The following is a 25,984-nucleotide window of genomic DNA, read 5'->3' as shown; positions in this document are numbered from 1 at the left end:
TGAGAGTTCCTGTGACTTGGGGGCACACAGTCATGCAAAAACTTCTCTTTCTATGAAATATACCATTAGGTTTGTGGATGAAGTTTGGATGTTGACCAGATGGTCTAACTTTATTTTTTTTTATCTGTCGAAGAACATAAAGGATTCTTCTCATGAAGGTTTAAAGTGGCATTCATAAATGTTTTTGGGATTTTTTTTCTCCATCTTCTCCTTTAGGATTTTTTTTCTGAGTCTTGTTTTGTGTTCATGTTTGCTCCACAAATTTCTTCCCTTTTTCTCTGTCCGATACACAACTGACCACAACATCTGGCTTCCTCTCTTGTAAAAACTGCTGTCTGCAGTTGCATGTGGAATTAGCACATTTTAACTTCTGCAAATACAATACAAAGCAAACACTAACACACAAGCTAACATGATGAGTCAGATCATAAAACATCTCAGATTTATATCTTCATGGCCTCACGACACCAACTGTTTGTAAATTATGGTGCAAGTTGGATTATGTGTTCAGTATGCAGCTAACCACAGTTGTCATTGTGGCTTGTAAAACACAAGACACAGAGAGTGTCAAAATTACTGTGGTTTAGGGCCACACTGCAAAGAGCATTCTCTCCAGGAATCATTACTTGTTAACTCCAAAACTACGGCTGCTCTCTGGGTGTCTTTGTCAGCACTGCAGCAATGAAACCTGTCGTAATGAAGGAGTAATGTCACAGGAGTCAGGAGATTTATTTTAGTTTTCTAGTTAGTAATTTCATGTATAAGGAAAGTCGACTTAAAAAAGGTAAATAGTTTAAAACTGTTTCAAAACAATGCGACAATAGTATAACAAAAATTCAGAGGTTACAAACAGGATATAAGATTTTTTTTACTACATGCCAGTGTAATTTAAAATCTTACTTTATTTATGTCATTTATTGTCATTGTCATTGTCACAAAATATGCTGTTCATCTGCAGCCCTAATCGAATAACCAGTCTGTGCATTGCTCCGCTAAACATCTAATGTAAGTGACTGTTAACCTAACGTTGTAAGTACTCTCCTTTTTATTCCCCCTTTTTACTTCAACAGCTTGTTCACAACCCACGGCGCTCCTTTGGGTCAGAAATGCCGTGTGGGGAGTCTATTGCAGTGCAGTAACAAGTCCTTTGTGTGACATTTTTCTTGGTGTTGGCATTCAGAGAGGGGATAGGGAGGCTGGCTAGAAAACGCCACGTGTCTTTGTGACATGTGAAGGAAAAGGGTATTAAGAATGGGAACCAAGGTATAGGAATGTTCGCAGGGAAGGGTATTTGCACAGAGCGTGACAAGGACACGCTACAGTGGAGCAATGCTCTTTCATATTGCACTTTTTAACATCATGCTATAGACTAGGTTGAATCTGTGTCCTCAGGTTATAAAGCTGTCTACTGAGCTTTGCTTTCATGAAAAGTCAACTGGCACAAGAATGTCATTGTTCATTTTTTTCTTTATTTAACAAATATTTGCTATCGCATAAATTGTTTTCTTATTAAATTTACTTCTGTTATTTCATGAAGCAAAACAAAGTTATATTTGCCACTTACCTGCAGATGCCAAGTTATTAACATGCAGGAACTAATGCAAGTTTCTTTTGCTTTTTTTATTTTTGTCAGATGAATCAAAGGGAGATTCAGGTGAAGAACAAAGTGTGTGCTGTTGCTCTTACTGACTCCAGCCACAATATTTGGCTACAGGACACCAGCAAAGGAACACAAGACTGGATGCATCAGGTAAGATGAATATGCATGCATAAATACAAAGTCCCATCCCAGAGCAGAAATAAAACCCTGCAGACTTCACAAAGGGACCATCCATTAGCTTATAACTCATCATGTAAATTCAGTTTTTTCTTTCTTTTTCTCCCTGTTTAACCTTAGTAACCCTCACAGGTCCCTGTGACTAACAGCCAGCCTTAGAAGTCTTAGACAGTTGCCTTCTCTTGTTACACCAGCCCACACTCTTTTTATTTTTTCCATTCACCAAGCTGATACAGTTAACCCCTCTAGTGTCTGCGTATGCAGCTGTGCATGCATTTGCCTCACATGTGCTTATATTGGACGCGTGCAAGACAGAATGCACGTGCTCATGTGCTTTTGTGTTGGCTTCATTTCAAAATTTGCCCTTTCTGGTGTGACCTCTGTGCCATATGCATCACCTGGGCTCACTCAGTATGCACATACAGATGAGGACCAGCGAAGACCAAAGCTGCTGGAGAGCTATAGATGCAAATGTCATGTGCTCTCTCTATCTCTCTGTGTGTCTCTCTTTCAGTCACGTGCACACACACACACACACGCACACACACACACACACACACTTAATCCATTCCTGCATTTGTATTACACTCTCTTTTATATCCATGGCCTTTTGTTTTCCTATTTTCCCTCATCTCCACTTCTCAATCCTTGTGTGTTTGTGTGTATGTTCAAGTGCATTACTTTTCTTTAGTTTATGTAGTGTATTTAAAGTGTATGTGATTGAAAGTCGCTCTTGCCCCTTATTTGTGCTAGGTTATTTGCTATAATTGAAATGTTAAGTGATTTTCTGTTTGTGATTTTTCAAAACAATAAATATGAAATAACCTTCACAGTGCACTCACAGAGGCAAGGATTCCCTCTGTCATACTCATTAACCCACTGTCCTTTTTGGGTGAATGAAGAGGGGAGTCTGTTTAATTAAGAGGAAATAGTGCTAACTAATTTACCTTAAGCCCTTGAAAAAAGTCTTTGCTGTTTGTGAGCTATAAAGCTTTGTTCTAATAGCAATATAAGCTCAAAATTTACCCAAAGACATTTTTGTCCTGTGGAGGTCACAGAGGATTGTCCCTCACTTTGACGCAGGGCTAGAGCTAAGCTTTAGTCACATGCACCCCTATGGGGGTAGCCTGTATGGGTGCTACGGGTTCATAGGTTGTCTGTGACCATGGAGAGGAGCAGCCACATCTTAAGGGTGTGTCTTGCAGTTCCATTGAGCTTCATACGGCCACCTTAAGGGACATACGGTAGTTGATAATGGAGCATACAACTGTTGTGCGCGTGGAAAGTGTATCATACAATAGGCCAATGTAAGTTGCACTCACTTATGATGTACTGGCATGCTGTCGTATGGTACTTTTACACCACACTCCAGTCGTTTGTAAGGAGTGGACACCGGCCCCTTACTGACCCAGAGTGAATGCTGCACCCAGCGGACGGGCACTTTATGCGTAAGTCCCCGTATGACACCCTCCAGGATGTCCACACAAACTACACGCTGGTTGTGTGATTTCCTAATTTCTAATAGTCAGGCCGCACACAAGGAGCACACCCTTTTCATGTGAACAGCATTCATGAGCTCTTTGCGGAGTACGCAGGATTTGGGGAAGTCAAAAAAATAAAAAGTCTGTACGACATCCCCATGTCTCAGCAACTTCACCCTTAATTTTCTTTTACTCCCTGGGCTCACCGAGTCGTCTACGACTTTGCTATTTCCTGCGTACCCCGTTCAGGTTTGCTCATTTTACAACTACAGACAGCTCGTATCCACCTGTAACAGCAGTTGTGACTAAGGCTTTAAAAAAATCAAAATAGATATTAATCCAAAAGCTACGTAGCATCGGAAATTATGAAACCAGTTTGTCTGGCATTATCGATGACACCTAAAAATTTGCTTTTAAAAGCACACTTTTTTCATTTCTGATACTTGCTTGGAACATGATCAGGTATTTCCTGAAATACATTCATATAGATGTTTGCTCTAAAAAGAAGTTACGTAGATATTTGACTGGGTGATCTTTTGTTACTTCCTTTTGGCAATTCTTTTTTTGACACTAAAGAAATGGTCAGGGAGGAAGCTAAACTTTGGGGTTATATGGAAGAAGGGACAGTTAAAGATGTTTTTACAACAATTTCTGGGTTCCCTCCCTGTAGGAACCACTGTCTGTTTGGGTTAAGAACACAGGCAAACTTTCTCCTTTAGAGATCTTGACTGAAATAGTAAAGTGGATTTAAATACCACACTTCTGTTCTAGTTGACCAAAGTGCTTTTTCGCTACAAGCCACATACATGTACACTGCTCTTTGCCACCCTTTAAAGTGCTTTTTGGTTACAAACAAGCACACAGAAAAACATACAATTTTATACAGTCCCCAGTTTGTTCTAACACCTTTTACCCCATTTTTTTCCAAGCCACAAATCTGGCACCTTAAATATTATCCAAAACTCAAAGAGAAAGAAGATGATATTAGAAAAGATACTCCTTTATACTGGTATCTTTCATTTTTCATTAATTCATCAACTTTACTCGTTGTGTATGGTTGCTAAAGCACCTCACTTCCATTTAAATCATCAGCAATAAATAATTTGTTTATAGAGTCCAAGAAATCTGTACACAAAATTGTCACACCAAAGCATGCAAAAAAAAAAAAACACATTGTGGACGTGACTTCTGGTCTTCACATAGGGTGCTGTCTTGACTCAAAGACTGACATCATAGATTGAATTCCCTGTAACCTTTAAGAAGTCATTCTAAGGGATTATACCTACAGAGTTGTGCATTGATCAGCTGGAAGCATGAACCCTAAACAACATCAAACATGTTTGTGTCACTTGTTCATCCCTTTGTGACCTTGTAATGATGACAGCTCTACAGTCACAAAACACAATCGTACTTTGTACATTCTTACTGCTTGTCCGCACAGAGAAATTTGTAATAAAGTCTGTTATACCCATGCAACTGCACAATTCAGGTCTATAAGTGTGGTATTTTTAGGTAACATAATTGTCATTAAATTCTATACACTGTTAATTTATCTAGACAAAGAGGGATTGAACAGCCCAAGCTCAAGCCTCTAGGGCTCTTTACAGTGGCTGTGTCTCCTGTGCCAGTTCCCAGCCTGTTTACTGGATGGCTATATATAGTATCAAGTTGTGCTACAGAAGGATAACTTTAGGCTAAGGATCTGCTTGGAGCTTCTTGTGGGCCTATTCCACCTTTATTACATTTTCTCTTTTAAACATACAGTACATTACAGTAAACACTCTTGGATAAACACACACGTCTGAGGCCTCATTTATAAAACTGTGTGCAGTAAACAGTAGCAGTAAACACAGTGTTTGCTCATATCCATTCATGCAGGCATTTCTTAATAGATACCAGCTTGTGGTCAACTGTGCATCATTGTTCATATAACTTTCCCACTTTCTGCCCTCATTTTGACTGGGGATACTCTAGAAACCAAGAATGATAAAGTCCCTTCTACTTTAATGTATTTTAATTCCGGAAAAATAGATATTATTTATTTATTTAGCATCCTTAAGTACCACGGAGACAACTGCCAACAACAAGGTGTTGGGGCTCAGCCTCAGCAAGTGGAGCTGTACTGTTTCAGGCCAACAACACAGTTTCAGGTACAGGCACTGTTACCGTCTGCAGAAGTACGACATTGAAAGGTTATTCTGTTTTTTCCCCCACTGTGCACCTATGTCATATTTAAGAAGCCCATTAAAAACACGTAATGGCGTATAACTGGAGAAAGTGATGGAGTACATTTGCGTTGCAGAGTAACTACCCCGTTAAAAAAACATCACATTTTACCTTTCAAATCCACTTGTAGTGCAAATGTAAACTACTTCTGTTCTGCCAATGTGCAAATGGTGTAGGAAGCAGTTGTGAGAGTGGCGGAAGCTACAATTATGAAAGACTCTAAGCAATGCTTTAAGTTTCAGTAACATTAATTGTACATCTGTAGACATCATTAAACTTTTATTTATCTATCTTATTTGCACATTATTCATCTTCTTGACCGTTTTTCCCTTTCGGGGTCACGGGGTTTCCGGAGCCTATCCCGGCCACTTGGGCGTAGGCCAGGATGCCCTGGACTGGTCGCCAGTCTGTCGCAGGGTGGAATATCCTCAATCACACATCCATTCACTCTCACACCTATGGACAATTTAGAGTTGCCAATCAACCTATGAAGCATGTTTTTGGACAGTGGGAGGAAGCCGGAGATCCCGGAGAAAACCCACGCATGCACGGGGAGAACATGCAAACTCCACACAGAAAGGTCCCCCATCGATTAAAGTCTCTTGCGCTCAATTTTGATTTCAGAAATGCTTTTTGAATAAATTTGGGCATTGATGAGTTGAAGAAATGGCATAAAAAGGCACAGAAGAGTTAAATGGTGAGAAGAAACAAGTGTGAATGGGAGCTCCAAATGATGGTGTACAGCTGGCAACCTGTCACAGTCTCCAAGGTGTCTCCTGTCACTGTGCTGGCCTGCTGTCACACTCTAGTGGCCTGCCCAGAACATACACACACAATCATACACGCACAGCATTCTCTCACAGAGTGTCACTGTGGTCATGAATAAAGTATCTTGATCCATTATACAACCCCTGGAGGAGATGGGAAAGAGATTCTCACAGTGAGCAAAAAATTGATCCTTAGGACTTATTTCTGAAAAGTTAGGGTGCAGGCTGAATGTGTTTCAGTTCAGAAACTTTTTTTTTCATGTTGCTGTATGTTTTCAGTCTTGTGTGCCCTGATATAAGAGATAAATATGTCATTCTAGGGCTCACTTAACTCAATGTATATGACTGGAAATAGATGTTGTCCTTCTTGTAACGTTCAAGTGAACTATCGTAAATATTAAGAGTACCTTTATTGGAAGTACTTCTTGTTTAAAGATTTGCTCTTTTAGTTCAGAAGTTCCCACTTGTGTTCCTCAATGATCCAAACAATTCTCAAATAAGGAGCTGATAAGCTTCTAAAGAGGACACAATCACCGTAGAAACATGCTTTCTAATAACATGCAAAAGGAACAACTCGTGAGAAAAATTAAAAGACATAAGTGGTGAGGGTTTTTTTTTTCATCCTAATTGATGTCATCTAAATGGACATTTGAGTATTAATTGTCATCCATCCTATTAGTGTTGGTTATCGCTGCTGAGCTACACATCAAAGTGATTGCAATTCAATCTAGTTTTATATAAGTTTACTTATGAAACACCAATTCACAACCAAGCTTGTTCCAATGTGCTTAATTTTATTTTAACAATACTCTATCTAAGTGACTAGCAGAAGGGTGTCTAGTAGACTTCCCTGTACACAAAAAGTGATTAGTGACCCTCAGAACTGAAACTCCCTCTGTGGAACAATAGGAAGAAACCTTTTGCAGAAGCAGACTCAGTTTGGGTGACTTTCTACCATGACTGGTAGTGATGTGAGAGTATGGGAATAAGAGAGACAACCTCAAAAACAATGGAACATCTGTTCAAAACTTCAAAGTCCAGTTTAATTTCCAATTCAACATCAGACTGTTAAATATTAATGTATTTGCCAAATTTGAAATCTAAAACCAACTTAATTTGGTTTTAAAGCTGTTGTCGCTTAGTTTGTGATTAAAACTGAAAAACAAAGAGCAACTTCCATAAAAAAATGCATTTTTACATTAAAGAATAAACAAAAAGACATTTCCTCAAAAGAAATCAATTGTTGAATTTGATCAACTGAATTAAGGGTGTATTCAGACTGAACACATTAGGTATGCTTTAAGTGAACTAGAGTTCGTTTCCCCTGATAAGCCGGAACAAATTTTCGGTCTGAATACACCCAAGCAGACCCTGGTCCAGGACCAAGAACCGTTCTCGGACCCATCTTGCAAGGTGGTCTGAGTTCGTTAACAATCGAACTGAGCTTCCGTTCGCTCTGCCTTTCCTCAATCTATAGAGCAAAAAAACTGGACCAAAACGGTCACCCTAGCCGGTCATCATTGGATGTAAACAGAAAGATGGCACAAATGTTTATAATGGCATAACTATTCTTAGACTATCCCTTAAAGAAGTTCTGTTTTTGGCACCTATGTCTCGTCCACAAGAGATACCAATACACTCCACAATAATAATCATTTTTACCCCATTTTCTTTTTATTGAAGGCATATTAAAATAAGTATGTTTTATTGCAATGAAAGATTTTGTGCTAAGGTCATTTCAAGACTAACCACCCAAGCACGTTTGTATTAGAAGCATAAAGAAACACATGCATAGATCTGCAGGCTTATAGGAAAAGTTAGATCTGTTTACACGTTTATTTCACTGTTGTCCTTTTGTTCAATGGCACCATTGATCGGTGGACAAGCTGCTTGAAGTGATGATGTGATGCATCAGAGATAGCCGATGTGATGTGGCATCCTTTTGTCATGTTGTCCTTCTCTAATCCCAGCCAGCAGGCCTTGCCTTTATGTGACTGCTGTTATGCCTGTGGTCTCCCACAGCTCCAGGGCTTTGTGTTGTGTGTGTGCATTTATGCAAGAGTTTGTGTGCACATGTGAGTTGTTGCCTTGACAAATCTATTCAGACCTTGGCTTCCATGCTTATAATGGTGGTGATGGAGGAATTGTAGGGGAGGGTGCTTTAAAGATTCCCTCCTTTCACTCTCCAGCCGCCTTCAGTCCTCTGCTTCACAGGCCAGCTGACATCTTTCTCCAGACAGCCTGAATGAATTAAAGGAGATACAATGAGACACTTGATGTAGCAGTCAAGGAGCCCTACTTCTTCTACGCTGCTCCACACAGTTCTCCTCTTAAAGCAAGCCTCCAACGAGAACACATCTCAGTAAGGCAAAATATCAGAAACATACTAGATTTTGCTACTATTTCCCTTGTTGACTTCTCAGCTTGACTAATCTTTGCAGAAGATTGCATCCCCTGGTTGCTTTTATGTTTGAAAGAACCAGACGTTAAGAATATACAGGGAACTTAACTAGGTATATCTAGCATTTAAATGGAAAGATGCATTTTGCCCCCTAGTTATTTTGTGGGTTCTTACCAGACAGGGTATATCTTCAAAAGAGATGAGCATTATTCAATTTTTCCTAATGCATGTTTTTCATATTTTCTAAACACACCTTTTCAAATAACCCCCAGTTTTTCCAAGATTTTATCTGAAAATGGCTGCATTTATTACTTTCAAAAAAGATGTTTAGGTAATAAACCAAACTGCATTCTAAAGTTTTGACTCTATTGACAGAAATACCAGCGGAACACGCTGTTTTACAACAAAGTTTTGGAAGCTCAGATTTTTAATACTTGTAGGTAGCTCTTCCTTTTCTCCACTAGTTATTCAGTTACAGTTGCCTTAAGTTGTCTGATATGAGGGGCCGTATAAGACATTATTTATTCTGAACCATTCACATTCATACATTCTTGCTCTCACAGTCATATATACTCTCTTTCGCATACATATATTCTCTTACGCATCCATATATTCTCTCTCTCACATTCATACATTCTTGCTCTCACAGTCATATATACTCTCTTTCGCATACATATATTCTCACTTGCACATCCATATATTCTCTCTCTCGCATGCATATATATTACTTTACACATACATACATTCTCACTCTCATTGTCACTCTTAAAAAAGAATGTATGTATGTGAAAGACAAGTATATATGAACGTGTGAGGAAGAGTTTATATGTGTGTGTGAGAGAGGAGTATGCATGAAACGGAAGTGACTTTACATGAAAAGGAAGGCACTTTGAATGAAAAGGAAGGCACTTTGCATGAAACGGAAGGCAGATGATTTCTCGTGCTCTGATTGGACGAGAGGCCGCCACCTCCCATTTTGAACAGACGCTAACACGAACCAATAAGAAGGCCATCGGAACCTTAAGAAATATTTTATCTTCACCTCAAGTGGTCACAAATCTGTCTGCATCTCTAGAGGCACAAAGGAATGTCTCAAATACCAATAATGGTAATAGAAGTGCCACCGAAACAGAAAATCCGTATCCACCTTATTCCTAGCCCCCATGAGCCTTTGCGTGAATTATGGGCGACACTTCCTGTAGACGCTGGAACACGCATTTACATTAAAACAAATTCCTCTTGTTTTCGATCCATAACTACATATAAATGTGGGAAAACCAGCTGTCATTTCTTAAAAAAGGCAACGGTGAGGTGGAGATGAAATATTTGTTAAGGTTCCGATGGCTGCAGGACCCCCGTGGCTACTTCTTGCCGGTTCGTTTTTTTTTAAAATAAACTTTATTAACAATATCTTGCACATACAAAATACCAAACACAAAACTCCACTGTGTGCAAAATACAATCTTCACGTTCGCCATGAGAATGAACAAAAAAAAAAACATAATGATAACCATGTAAAACAGGTTATGCAAAAAGAAAACAAAAATAATAAGGCAAAGGAATCTGTTAAAGTTTCAGGAGAGACCATGTTTCAACTGTTCTGACAGCTTTTTTGTTAGTGGAAGATTTAATACTGTTCACATACAAAACCATTTCTTTCTGAAAAACATAAAACACGGTTTTTTTGTTGGCATATTTACACTTGTGTATAAAGTATTTAGCCATAATTATAAGTAAATTAACTACATATATTTTTTCTGCATTAAGTCTCTCTTGTGTAAAATATCCAAAAATAATATGCTCGTAAAATAATCTATAATCTTCACATTGATGAGTTCTTATAAAATGTATCACATCTTTCCAAAATAGTTGAGTGAAAGAGCAAAACCAAAAAAGATGAGGCACAGTTTCTGGTGAGGAATGACAGAATGAACAGTTTATGTCCAGATCTTTTTTAAACTTAGTAAAGAAATGTTTCACTGGATAAAATTTGTGAAGAATTTTGAAAGAAATTTCTCTGATTTTATTGGTGATGAAATACTTTTGTGGCAGGGTCCAAACCTTTTCCCACTGAATTCTACATCCAAAGCTGTTCCAGTATGAGATAACATACGGTTTTGTGGCAATCTCATTTTGAAACAGAGAACGGATACTTTGATTATTACTGCTAGCTGAAAAACATACCTTTCCACACCACAAGTCTGTTAATTTGGGATTTCTTGCTGGTTCATGTTAGCGTCTGCACTGTAATCCCTAGCGAGTTGACTGAACTTAAAAATTATTGTGTAACAGATTACGCAACAGTTAAGTTATATTATTAAAACTTTTAAGTTAACATTTATTAAAATTCATATTGTCAGTTGGCTTACATTTGTATTATTTCATATAAAAAATATTAAGATTCCTCAACTTATAAAAGAGAGATTATTTACTTAAAGTTTTTAATATTTTCCAACTAAAAAACGCTTTAACTAACTATATTTTTATATTACTCAACTCATAAAATATGTAAAATTCACTCAAATGCTTTATAAATTCTTTAACTCATTAAATTTGTAGCATTGAAAATATTTAAAATTCTTCAGCTTAAAATGTATTCTAAACAGAGATATTGATACTGCCCCACTACATTTTAAAGGCCAACATTGATAAAAACCAACAAACGTGAAGGCCACACAATAGTGATTGCTTAATACACTTTTTTTAATTGCTCTTTAAAAAAAAAGCACAAATATCAAGAGGATGAAGAAACAATCAGTGCAATAAAACTGCATTATAAGAGTGCCACACAACATATTGACAAAAAGAGTTGGTTTTGTATTGTACGGCAGAAAAAGCAAATGATCACAACAAAACACATTAGTTACATAACACTTAAACCAACAAATAGTCCATTCTGGAAGACTCACTCAACGAAACATTCTTCAGCGTCAATAAATGTCCTTTCAGTGGTTTGCTGTCCTCAAGGCTCAAGACAGCATTCTGAATAAATATGAAGGCAAGTTCAAGTTTTTTGGGGTGCTGTAGGTCCAGAGCATAGATGTCCCCGAAGAGTTAGAAGAGATTAGTCAGCCAGATGTGTGGGACCACTGACGGCAGCATCAGGAGCATCACCACGACAACTGAGAAGATACCCACAGAAGTGTCTGTGAGGTCTGGTATTCTGGAAAATACAAAACAAAAAACACAGATGAGTTCAGACCCTCAAAGATATTTATCACACTAATGTCCAAAACTGACATTCCTGCCATCTGTCAATGGGAATCTTTTCATGCTAACATTCTGTTAGCTTTTAATCAACTGGCTATGATGTTTTAAGGACCAACTCCAATTAAAATTGTGTTTTTAAAAAGTTCTTTAGCATTTTTCTGAAGGAGGACATTTATAAAATAATTTAAGACTAAAGCTTCATTTTTCTTTATTCAAATAATGATGGATCAGGAGCAGAAAAGGTAAACGAAAAGGTTCCCGCGCCATCCAATCAGCAGTCCCTGATGTTCGCCTTTCATCTTCCGTCTCATTTTTAAAACCATTTAAAAATATCACTCAGTTTACAAACTACAAACAATTGCCCTATTTATTATGTCACTCAATAAAATCTCAATCAATATTAAAGGATTAGTGAAAACCATTGACAGGGAGTCGTGTGCACTTACTGTACAGGTCTTGAAGAAGTTGGAGGCATCTTCATGCAGATAAACAGGAAGTGCAAGGAGGACAAGTGCCCGTCTCATGTTCACGTCATGCTGGTCCTAAAAGAATAAAAAGAAATATACATTACCATTGAAGCAAATGCAGAGCAAACACTTCCAATATTTATTCAAGGAACTTTAAGAAATAATAAAATGATACCTTTTCTAGATGTCTATTTCTAGTAAGAGGACAATACAGTGTTTATGTCATGATCCACTTCAGGTCAAAGACCCAAAGTCATTTTTAAGGCAAGTTACACCTTGGCTTCTTACAGCTGTTTACAAATGATTTGTTATCCGTTTTTGAATTATGCACATTAGAAATTCACCTGGAGGTCATAAATCCTAACCAAGCTGGCCAGTTCCTGTCTGTTTTGGTGGACTTAGTCTCAGAAAAGGGCAGCTTTAAGTTACACAAACCGGACTTTCCTCTGACTGCATCTACTCTACATAAATCCATTTCAGATCTTGACAGATGAGTTTTCATGGTTTCAAATGATGGAATAGTGCTAATGCAACATCATTTTATTATTGTAATATACTGTCATAAAGACATGACAATATTCCAAAGTGTCTCCACATACATGGCAGTGGAAACACTTTGGAATATTGGCTATGTAGTACTGCAGTATTATATGTAGTACTGCATAGTGCCAAAGTAACAGAACACAACTTGCACCTCCATTCCATTGTGCCACCTTCAGCCTGCAATCTAAATATGTTTAGTTAAATTGTAAATAATTTCAGCTCTATTTAGACCTTTGGCTAGTTAAAATGTGCATAAATGTTTCCATGCTGCCGTATAAATCTAATAATGGTAATAGTTCAGGATGAATGCATTAAATAAGTATAAAACTCACCCACTGACACCTCTTTTCTGGTGAAATGGTGACTTTCTGGTGAACTTTCTGAAGTTCAGTATCTGAAAAAGTCCAAAAGAGATTTTTCAATGTTAAAAAATGTTTCAATTATATTCTGATCAAAAAACATTTATTGCACTACACAACCTATTGCATTTTTTGTTTTTTTAAAATAGCTCTATACAAATAACTGATCAGGAGACAAGTTACCTGGCTGGCCTTGGCGTCTACCTGGAGGTGAAACACTGAACACTCTGTAGTTCGGTACCTGAACACAACACGAGCACGTTGATTAATTTATTTTTACAAAAACCTTTTTTATAACGGAGATCAATGATTTATAAAAGCTTAAAACTGCATTCAAAACCCAATGCTTCCATGTAGCAACCAGGCTTAAAACTGTTGGCGGTAGCTCCTCCCACAACCGTTAGAGGCTTTGAGTGACACTTTTGGACAAATGTCCAGCAGCAAACTTTAGCCACAGACAGAGGCCTCCAACGCGAATTTCACACGCGGATCATGTTTAGTGTGATTGCAGCATAAAAGATCATTTCTACCTCTGAAAAAAAAAAACCTCATCACTGTCGTAACTTACGGGCAGAAATGCATTTTGGGTTTGGCTCGCCATACGTCTGCTATGACAAACTAATCATGTATACATTTCCACATTAATCTCTAAAACAATCATAACACACATATGTTTAAACAACAGTAAACCACATTTACGGTAGTATAAGAGCATTTTTAAAGCATTCATTCAAAATAAACCATGAACGATACTTACCAAATTAAATCAGGGCTGAAGACAAGACGGCACCATCAGCGATGAGGCGGATGGAAAAAAAAAACTCGAGGTTGGGGCGTCTTGAAGCGGGACGAAATCGCAACGCTTTGCAGAAAAATAAAATGCTCGACTTTCAATTTCAAACGTCGCATACTCGCATTCGGCAAATCCAACATGGCCACCTGAGCTAACGTAGAGAAAACGAAAGACCCTCCCACCAGTACGTGATGACGTCATGACGCTACTTCAGGGATCTTAAAATTTTTGAGTGCTAGATACAAATAAGCTTTAAAATATTTAGCACTGTTAAGTTAAATTTGAAAAAATCTTGATAGAGCTTAATACTTTATAGTTGAATCAACTACAAAATGACGTTTAAGTTGTGTAACCTTAATAGTTATGAGTCAGTACAAGTGATAGGGTTTAGAGGGTGTTCAAAATGGGAGGTGGCGGCCTCTCGTCCAATCAGAGCACGAGAAATCATCTGCCTTCCGTTTCATTCAAAGTGCCTTCCTTTTCATTCAAAGTGCCTTCCTTTTCATGCAAAGTCACTTCCGTTTCATGCATACTCCTCTCTCACACACATATAAACTCTTCCTCACACGTTCATATATACTTGTCTTTCACATACATACATTCTTTTTTAAGAGTGACAATGAGAGTGAGAATGTATGTATGTGTAAAGTAATATATATGCATGCGAGAGAGAGAATACATGGATGTGCAAGTGAGAATATATGAATGCGTAAGATAATATATATGCATGCGAGAGAGAGAATATATGGATGTGCAAGTGAGAATATATGTATGCGAAAGAGAGTATATATGACTGTGAGAGCAAGAATGTATGAATGTGAGAGAGAGAATATATGGATGCGTAAGAGAATATATGTATGCGAAAGAGAGTATATATGACTGTGAGAGCAAGAATGTATGAATGTGAATGGTTCAGAATAAATAATGTCTTATACGGCCCCTCATAGTCTGATTCTCTTGTTCTTTTCTTTTCTATATTATTTTGACATCGTCTAATACAAACTAGAGGGTATTGTGTTAAACTACAAAAGACTGCCCTAGTTGTTCTGGTTGTTAATGACTTTTCAGTCTGTAAAAGTCACTGTTGTGAGCAAAGGTAGGTTTTCTGTTTGTTAATACAACAAGAGTTATTTGATGGTTTAAATGCGGGTTTGCATTTTTTAACATGAGAGAAAACCTCACCATAATATCTAGTTAATGAGACCCCTCCAGTTTGTTTTGTGGAAAAATTGTATGACTTTTTTGCACTTTCATTCTCCAGTCTTGACTGTCAGCCAAAAATGGAGAAAGGTTCAGACCTTTGGTTTTGGTAATTCCATGTACAAAGTTCTGTTCTTCATGGAACTCCCCTGTATTTTATCACCTGCCATGTGTAAAATTGTCTAAAAGGCAGCTTAGCCATTGGCCAAAGCTTTGTTTGCCATGTCAAACGCCTGCTACCATTGCTCTCACACTCAACCTGTTTTTATGCTGGGACTATTAGCATATTTGTACCATCTTTCAAACCACCATTACCTAGCCACTGGTAGGACTTTTTGATACCAGATGCCTTTTTAATCTGCCCCTGCTATGTCATGCAGGGGCTTGTCCTTTGATACTGGTTCCTCCACATTGTCCTTTGGTTTATCACTGGGTTGTTGTTTCATCCTCATTCCAGTCTTTAGATGTTAGATTTGTGAAAACAATCTTTGCATTGAATAGAGCTTTTGTGTTATGACATTATTGGTCACTGGTTGACTCTCAACTCAAACTTATTGAAAAAAGGCGTAGAAGTTTGTCCATTGGCTCACCTGTAGGGGATAGTCTAATTGAAGGGGAACATGTGTGTTTTTGCATTTTAAAGGGTTCCTAACACAACACGTTTTTTCAGAGGACACTCCTCAAATGCAGTCATTGACCCACACAAAAACACTTACCGATACACACACACACAAACACACATAAGCAGGCAGCACACAGTAATGCCTGTCAAGGGGCCACGTTGAAAGTAAACAAGGCCAGATAAGCAGAGAATCAGAAGGACGCCAGCTGCACATTCTAATCTCTTTACATTTTCTCTTTGTTCTATTGAACTTTTATCTTATCTAGGGGAACGTCTTTTCTAAGCATTCCTTCTCAGCCTCCCGGTGTCTTTCTCTTTTTTCTCTTGTTTCTGTTGAAATCCTGCAAGCTGCATCATACCAATGCACACTGCACAGTCAAAAGGCCAAACGCACTTGATTTGATGTCGTTCACTGACCCAGAGAATGAAAAGACAAAGTAAAAAAATCATGCTGCTCTCTTAGACATTGATACACTTCATCACCATTTCATAAGGTATAAGCCATTTTTTTAACACCCCTACTGTTACTTGAAAAGTAGAAATAGGGGGAGCCACACGCAAAAGAGGATGAAGGTAGCACAAATTAAAAAAAAACAGATGAAGAGGTCTTCTCTGCTTTCTGACAGTGGAGTTGTCAACCACAAGGGGTTTGAGAAGAGTAGGGTGTTTGCAGGGGGTTATGGGTCAGCAGTCTGGGCAGACACCCTCCCCCCGTGGCACCCACTGATCAGCCATGGAGGAAGGCCTCATCTCTCAACTACAAACAAACGCCAGACTGTCGGAGTAACATGTCAAAGAGCTTTTAATTGCTTGTTCCTGTCTCTGTTTCTTCTTCCCCTTCTTTGCTTATCCATAGTCACCTTTCCCTCGAGTTTTGTCCCAGTCTTTGTTTCTCTTACCAGTTTTCTTTTCACCTCCCATAATTTTATTTATTTTCCTTTTGTCGGCAACATTTCATTTTCTATGCTTGATTTATTGCCTATCCTCACTTTTTCCATTCATTAAAATGTAAAGAGGTACTACTTTCAGCAAAAAAACAAACAAAAAAAAAAAAATTTACTACAGCACTACAATACCAAACCATATTTTTATTTCAAGCAGTTCTTCTAGATGTCTTGTAGAAGCAAGCTATTGTTCAGAAAAAGGATGAAATATTTGGTGTTTTATTATAGTCTTCAGTAGATCTTTTCTTTGCATTGTCTCCTTACAGTGTTGTCAAAACTGGGTATCCAGTCCGGAACCCTTGGACACCCCCCTCGATTCCATGCTGCCAGACTGCCCCAGGTTTTCTGCAGGTATGTAAGAACACACCCCAATAGTAATAGCTAACATTGAATAAAACCTTTTTTCAAAACAGGCTTCTTAACTGAGAGATCTTTGACACAAACCCTCAGAATCCAAATCAGAGTTAAATTATCACAAATGCATTGAATTTATGTTGTTGACACTGCAGAAATGTGAAGTTAAGAATCATACATATTTCTGTTTTCAATGCCTCCTTTTTCTCAAGCACTACTCTGTCTCCTGGATTCATTAATCCTTGCCTGCTGTGTTTTGCTTCCTGTCTTAATGCCCTCTCTGTGGTTCACTGGCCTTGATGATGTCATGTCCATCATAAGAATGTGTCTTTAATGTCGGATTAGAGATGAAAACGGTAATCCTCAACATGAACGTTGATAAGAGATGATGATTGCAGTGTTGTTTGAAGTGTGACACTCAAACACACACACACGGGCTTAGACCCAGACAACAAAGAGGAAAGTTCACCCTTAAACTGGAAACAAAATGTCATTTTTCTCAGGTATTTACTACCTGTTATTTCATATCCATACAGGCTTACCTAAGCATCATTTTGTTTTGTTCATTTAGACCCACTTTAACATGTTCATCCTTTCTTTTCTTACCTATCACGTCACACAAGGGTGGTTGTGCTTTTTTTGAATTTGTTCACTTTAATGCTTCTCAGTGACATTATGGTGAATGTGTAGGTCATTTAATACATGTGAGTACATCTCTGGCATTCCTATCTCATCTTAGTCCTTAAATGGCTTGTTCCACATGGACTCATGTGGGTGGGTGGCCCTGAACATCTACCAGTGAATCAGCTTCTTGAAATGTCATCAAGCCTTTAACAGAAAATCACTGCTGTATCTCCTGTTCAAATGTCATTTTTTTTCTCTTTCTAGCCTGTCTTTTTTCAGTGAATGCTGTCAGTCAAAAGACAGCGGTGGCTGGGCCAAAAGTTTTGCCCTTCCTAACATTGTTCAAACATTGACCTGTTTGACACAGTATCTAACATGTGTGCACTCCTGACTTTTGCTTTGTTGACTTTTGCTACTTTAGCTAAATTGAAAAGAGCTGGATATCAAGCCTGTTAACAGAGCTGCCAAGTCTGCTTGTCTCTGGTCTTTTGGTGGCAGCCTCTGATGTCAAAGGTTCGCTCAGTCATCTTTGTGTCCTTGGCAGCCTTGCAGGCTCACAAGCAACAGCTATTGTGGTGAGAGTTACAGAAGAGCAACAGAGGTTGAGAGAGGGTTGAGGAAAAGCTGTCAGGCCACCGTAGTCCTTCACTTCAATCAGCACACATACCGCCGTGACTGCTGTTGTCTGGGTTGCTATGGAATTGGTATGTGTAAGTGTGTTAATCAGGACTGAAGATGAAACCTTTCAGAAGCAGATAACAGACTGGTGAATCATTGTTGTTTTACATGACATGCATGTGCACATATGCAGAGACACACATCAAAATGTGAACCACTGTTCTTGTTTTGCCAGACTGAGCAAGGCCTGAGGCACAAATGTGACTGCCGTGAAGAGTGGCATATGATCAGACAGACCCACACTCAAATGTCTAAAGGCAGGCAAAATATTGGGTGTGTATTGGTAATGCAGCATCGTGGGAGAAAGGATGAATCCCTCTATTGCTCCATTCTACATCTGCTCCTCTTTGTTTATCTGTCTTTCACTTTAGATCTGTTTCTTCAATGTTGCCACTGTGCTCTGCATCCCTAAGTGTGCAGTTTGTAGTATATCTGTAGTTTATTTCATAAACACCAACCAGGGCTATCTGGAGACCAACCATGTCTACCAGCTAGTACACCAGATAAGATATGTCAGCAGAACCTCTATGTCATTCTGAATCATCCACAAAACAATGCTTGATTTATTATCAATGTGACAAAAGTGGAAAAGCCAAACAGTATCATTTTTTCTTCTGGTGACGTGGGCCATTTTCAGTTACCGGTACTTTTAATTAGGTTCCAGGAAGGAGGGAAAGCATTGTTGCTTTGACTTTGAGAAAAATAACATAGGCTATGTTATTGTAGACCTAATTGATAGATAACTCATAAAACAAATGATAAAGGAAGTAAAACAGATATATATGTATATAAAATAATAAGAATAAAGGTTTCAGGTTTAAAGTCATATGCACACTCATTGGTGCACATTTAACTTCCTCTAGGGTGATTACTCATTGTCCAGACTGATTATTAATTACACAGAGAGAGATCACTAAAGTAAACATTGATTAATGGCTAACAAAGGTAAGTTAATGTCCTACCTGTACTTTAATTACCTGCGCTGTACTTGTACAAGAGTTCCAGCTCAAAGTGCCCATTAATAATTATGCACTATAGAGAAAGAGGCATAGTTCCCTTTGATTTGAATGGAGGGGTGGATCCTTTAGCTGGACTCTAATTGATTTTTTTTTTTCTGCATTTAAATAAAAATTTTGGTTTCATCTGAACATCTGTGGGACTCTGCCAGGGAGTGAGGTGCAAAACATTTTTTACTGTTTTTTTTGTCCAATAATTTTAGTGGTCATTTATTTTTATTTTTACAGCTATTGAACTTTAAATGAATCAGCCAGGCTGACTCTCAATGTCGAGCTGATCTATTGAATGGACTGCCTGGCTAAAGGTTTGACTCAGCTAATAACCGTCACTCTCGGTTTCAGCATGTCTGACCATGACACGGACAATAGGACAATTGTCTACTTTTTATTTGTTTTACACAACATATGCACTCACACACTACATAACTATGTGTTTTAAGTTTAGGCTTCCTACCCTCAAATTTCCCTTCTCTAACCATTGTTTTTTCAGCTTTGTCTGGTGGAAGTCTGCTGTCGTTGTGGTGGATCACATGCAAATTTGTATGCCTTTGTGTCTGTGTTTTGATATGTATTGCAGTGTTATCTTAGCCCAGCCAATGGATGTAGTGCTTGTGCTGCAGGAAATTGTCGGGTAAACTTTGCTGGACTAAACTGTGACCTCTGACTTGACTTTACTCCAGCGGGATGTGGGTATTGTCTGGGTCATTTTGGTGACAGGTAAAATCTTAACAGCTTAGAACCTCCTTATGTCAAAGTTTGTGTTTTTTTTATCAAAGACAGGTCATAAAGTTTGGTGTTATTATTTACCTGATGTAATTCTTTTATAAAATAATGGCTTTATTAGACTGTTTTTATTAGCTTAAACTTTTTTTTTAATATGTGCAGAAAACAATGGCTCCAAGATGCTGCATTTCCTTTTGTGGCGGTACAAAGGAAAATGGTAACTGGCGTATTTTTGTATAGCACTTTTCTACCTTCTTGAAGGCCAAAAGCACTTCCACCAGTGTGTGAATGTGTGGGAAAATGGGTGAATGGGTCTGTTACTGTAAAGCGCTTGAGGCCTTCGAGGAAGGTAGAAAAGCGCTATATTATATAAGTATACACCATTTATCATTTACAGTCGCAGTCCTATTCACCTATGCATACACACATTGACTGTGTGAATGTGCATTACCAGGGGCAATGTCGGGTTCAGTGTCTTGCCCAAGGACACTTTGACACATGGTTGGGCAATATGGAAACCAAACCTGCAATCTTTAGATCAAGCGTCGACCGCCTTACCTCTGCTCCACAGCCGGCCTATGAATCAGCGAACAATTCAGTATCTAAACAGAATGTCACTGAAAGCTCACCAGTGCTTTCTGATGTAGTCATTAAAGTAACATTTATTTTTAATATTTTAACATGATGTTCAATTAAAAAAAATAAAACTCAGAGAATCTGAAAGATGTTCCGAATTAAACGCTTTCAAAGAGAAAAAAATACATGGACACATTGCAGATTAGCGATCTGTCCAGGGTGCCCCCTGCCTTCTCCCGCAAGTGGCCGGGATAGGCTCCGGCAGCCCTGTGACTCTGAAAGGGATAAAACAGAATAGAAAATGAACAAAAAACATGATTTCTTTTTCTATTTAAATATATACATTGTATGACAAGAGTATTTGATTGCAACTTTGTGTCTTTTTACTTAAAAGTATCTTTGTTTATTTTCAAGAACCCGGTGTAAGAAAAATCTTGGCATGGAGTCAGCCTTCCTTCATTTCCCATCATCTCTTTGTTTACACTTTAGCTTACACCCTCTCACAACCCATTACCACTGCAACAAAAATGTCAAGCAATAATGGAGCTGTTACAAAAGTTCCAAATATTCCAATTTACATTTACTGTAAAGCTCTGTTTTGTTGGCCTATGTGTGACTCTTTGAACTCAGTATATTTCTAGTTTACTGGCTTTTTACATTTTAAGTTTTAATTATTTTTATAAAAACTCAAGCTTATGGAAACAGTGGCATATTTGATTACTTTTTTGCATGATAGTATTTTTAATCCTACTCTCTGTATCAGAGATCGAACGGTGGCGCCAATGTGCTGGGCTATACATTTTGTCACTAGCTGCTTTGGAATTCTCAAGCCTCTTAGCTACTGTGGGTAGTGTCCACCCTTATAACTCAGAGGGCATCCCCAGATTAGTGCTTTGGCGACATGGATCTCATTTGCCCATATGGCCCTTTTCTCATTGAGTCGATATGTGATTTAATCTGCCCAGCCTTTCCCCTGACCTCAACATGTGGCAACTACTTAAAAAAAAATCCTTACCAACTGCATATGCAATATTTGTTCGATATCGCACCAATGTGATCAAGTAAAAAAAACAATAGTATAAAAAGTAGTTCCCAGTGTATTACCATTTATTAGAAGACATTCCTATATATAAATGCTAGTTGGATTGTGATACCATTAAACAGAAAAAATGTTGCAGTTAAGATACATTTTGTTTCATTTGTAATGGCCATGCATTCATTTTGGATATTTGACGTGGTGTAGAATTAATCCAACAAGCCCCAAAGGGGCACCGCGTATCATAATGGTTCTTTGCAACTGTTTTTATATTGACTCTTTCCTGTCCCATATGATAATAGCCCTGGTTTAACCCAGGTCTAACCCTGGAATAGACAGACTACGGCCCAGGGGCTATATGCGACCAGTTAAACTATTTAATCTAGAATAGAATATTGATCATTTTTGATAATGTTTTATTTTCCCTGTAATTCTGGTGTCTGCCCATAAATGGTACACAATAAATAAATAAATTGACCTTTATTTAGGTGCAAAACCTTGGTTTGCATTCATGTGGTGTTGGGAGATTATTTGTTTTTCTACAGTTCATGTGTGTTTTCCGAGTTGGACAGTCATTTTTCCAATCATTCAAACACCACATGAACGCAGCATTTCATCCAAATTCCATGTTATGACTTTCTCTAATGAAGTGGATTTCCACTCCACGTATCTGAACCCTGGTCTGGCCTTCTATCAAATTTTAGAACCCTTGGTGACCATGAGTTAAAAAATTTGTCCACCCATGGTCTAACCACTCTTTCAAACAACACTATTAAAGCTTATTATTCTGTTTCTTGCAAGTCATTTTGGTAACAATTTCTCAGGGATGAAGACCAGGAGTGCAATATGCTGTTGAGTGGGATGTGGCCAACAAAATCACTCAGACTCATCATGAATGAATGGGAAATATTTAAACACTAGGCAAACAAATAGGCCTTCCACTTCAGATTTGAGTATAGTTGAAAATAATCGACACGACAATTTAAATACTTCTGAGTTGCACTTTTTTATGAATTCTTCAAAAGTGAATATTCACCTGTCTTTATGGTTATACCTTTTGTTACATGTCCAGATGCTGTGTCTTGTCACATGTTGGTCTATTACAACAAACCATACCCAACTTTTCAGGGTTTTTTATTTTTATTTTTATAAGATACTCAATTCATTTCAATTTTCTTTATATAGCCCAACATCACAACAATAATCATCCCAAATGGGCTTCGTACCAGTAATTGTAAAGTAAGCATAATAAACAGATATGACACCAAGCTCAAAACTCAAGACATACTGCAGAAAAAAGACGATTCATTTTTACACTATCTTATATTTGATTATATATCGTTGCCCAAAGTTTACTTCAAAAAAGCTCTCTACCAAAGAAACGTCAACGTCAACCTTTTACAGTCCAGCTGTTGTATCAAATCTAGTTGGGTTATTATTGCTTAATAATTGTCTGACTACGTAAATGCCTGCTGTGCATGTTGAAGTTTACAAGCAGCACAATGATGTGATCATAGTCATCGTCACAAGACTATCAGAAAAACGTATCGGCAGAAATTGTCATACTGGCCTATAATTACTTTTTTAATGCAGGTATCTGTAGATACGGATATTAAGCCATCATCGTGCATCTCTAGTTAAAATAGAAGAAAACATAAAATGAGAATTGGAATAACTTGCAATTGTAAAAAAAATACTTAAACAAAATATAATTGAATTTTAATATACATCATAATCTTCTACTCATAGAATTTTTGGGCCTATGAACATAAAAATACTGCAGATATATTATAGAAAATTGTCATCAAATATTGATTATGATCCTGCTTATCCCATTAATGCATGTTCAGTACAAATCTGGCACCATTTAAAAGAGAGACAAAAAAAACTTTCTAAGACTATAAAATGTGTTCCCAAAGATTATTGTGTCAAGTTTACCTACAACAAATGTGTTAACTTTTGTGTTTGTATTTATGCATATACCATGAGGTGTGTGTGACAAACTGTGTATCTGTACAGATGAAGCATATTTTTTATAGAAATAGAATAGTCTGTTGTAGCCTAGGAAGCAGTAATAAAAAAAATTTCAGAGTCCCTGTGCTTATTGTGCCAGAACATAATGAGAGGCTGTGCTGATCCCTCACTGATGCAATAGCTTTTAATCCTCAACCCTTCTTTTCTCTTCCCATACTAAATAGCATCCACTGACCATCTTTGGCCTGTCACTGCTCCTGGTAGCACAGAGTAACCCTTGACCTGTGTGTCATCTGACTTTTGAACCTTATGTGTGGACTGGAAACTGAATCAAAGTGATAAATAGGGAGACAAATACATTGTGTTTTTGTTCCCTCTATTCAAGCAAATTGTCTGTTATTTAGCCTAAGTTATATGCTTTGTGTGAGATTGTCAAGTTTTTTTTTTTTTATTGGGCATGGAAATTACTTAATGATTATTCGTTATTTTTATTCTACTCTAAAATTTACATTTTTTATTAACATTAATACAGTTTTATGAACTTATCTTCTGGTGTGATTATTTTTTTTAGTCTTTTTCTTTTTTAATTCTTTAAAGAGTCTTTAACATGTTGTTATTCCTGTACAATCTGATACAGCTCTTTTACAGGTATGTGTCTGTCCTCATAGAAAGAAGAATGCTGTGAACAGCTATGTTATCAAGTTAACTTAAAGACAGTCTGGTTATCAATTTTGTGAGGCTCTCAGGCTGAACTGCACATCCAATGGAAAAAAAGCCACTCCAGTGTGCCCCTGCTTGTCTATGTCCTGGTCAGCTAGTATCTAAACCTTCTGAAGGGCACACCTTCTATCTAATCAACATAGACAGGCTGTTTCGCACGCATACACAAACACTAAAATTGTATGCATGCTCACAGAGTCACACAACACAATGTACAAATCTAGGCATGAGACCCGTTTAACAGTGCAGTCACATGTGGTTACCCAGCTTAGATGAGCAAAGACCATTTAAAACATTGCAATGACAACTTTTTTGTTGTTTTACAACTTCATCCTAATATGATCAGAATTAAGCCTTATTACAAAGTCAAGTTGGGTCACCTGCTATGTAAAGATACTACATTTGTAGAATTAACTTTTGTTGTTGAAATGAATTGTTACACCCCTAGAGGCAACTTTATTTTAGATGCTCTTCAGGTGAAGAACTAACCTATTTGATACATGAGAAACCATTTTGACTGGATTTTATTCCCCTTTGGTATGGCGTTCTTTTTTACTCTTTGTTTTTCAAAAGTACACCCCAACTGACTTCAAGACACACAGATCAGTTCCCCTTTGTTCCAAGTGTGGCCTTTGCACAACATGTGGCCAGAAAAAAAAACCCCAAGCAACGGAAACAAATGACCAAGGCAGTAGAAATGATGGAGCTTGCTTTTTGTGATTGGAACACCTCAGAAGCTCTAAACGAGGTTGACAGCAGTCGTTATGGCATAATCTAGGGGAATCAGAGGAAGTGAACTGTGTTTGGCATCAGGCAGCTATCATGTTGTAATTAGTATAGCTAACATCTCAGATGAAGAAGTGAAGTCTAGGTCATGGTAAAAATCTTCAAGGGTCTTAGTAGGTAAAGGTTGGAAGCCAAGCCGTGCCCCCTCCCTTGCCTGCGTATAAGCTTATGTCGAGCTTGCTCAGATTTGCTGAAATCCGGGTTGACCTGTGGCCTTAAGGTGTTGCAGCCAGTCACATGTCAGGCTGGCTCCCGTGGACCAAGTTGAATGTGTTCATATCAGATTGTTTTAGTAGTTTCTACTCAAGAGCTGTACAACTCAAGAGATTTAGTCTTTCACACTATGAGGCTTTTGACATAGATGTTACCTTGCAGCTTAAACCCATGCTTGGCATTCCAGCCCTTCTCTGGCCCCAGGATCGACCTTTTTGTTCTGTTACAGTGTTAGATTCTTAAATCTATCACAGAAAAAAAACTGTATTGGTGAACAGCAGAAAGGATAATGAAGGATAATGTACCACATTCTGAATATCACAAAATAATCTCCTATGTAGCAGGATTGGTGTGAATTTTCCGTGTAAAAATACGTGTTTGGATGACTGTGTTGCTCCCTCCTTTTATTCCTTGTTCCTCAGAAAGCCTCTAATCCTCTAATGCAAACATAATCTCTTTTAATGCACTGATTATTATTTCTAACATTTTGATAC

General features: G+C 37.9%; 1 protein-coding gene across 3 annotated transcripts in view; it reads left to right on the top strand.

Moving 5' to 3' along the window:
- The window catches only part of fam172a (family with sequence similarity 172 member A), a 143,737-nt gene that overhangs the window by 90,000 nt on the left and 27,753 nt on the right, over positions 1-25,984 (top strand). For all 3 annotated transcript variants that reach the window (XM_004072645.3, XM_011479289.3, XM_011479290.3), the window contains exons 9-10: positions 1,634-1,750; positions 17,057-17,141. In XM_004072645.3, coding sequence (XP_004072693.1) covers positions 1,634-1,750; positions 17,057-17,141 — 202 coding nt within the window. The remainder of the gene's footprint in view (positions 1-1,633; positions 1,751-17,056; positions 17,142-25,984) is intronic.

Source organism: Oryzias latipes, chromosome 9 (genome assembly GCF_002234675.1).
Source record: "Oryzias latipes chromosome 9, ASM223467v1".
NCBI lineage: Eukaryota > Metazoa > Chordata > Actinopteri > Beloniformes > Adrianichthyidae > Oryzias > Oryzias latipes.
Note: the sequence above shows the minus strand (reverse complement) of the source record. Positions and strands in the feature narration are given on the sequence as shown.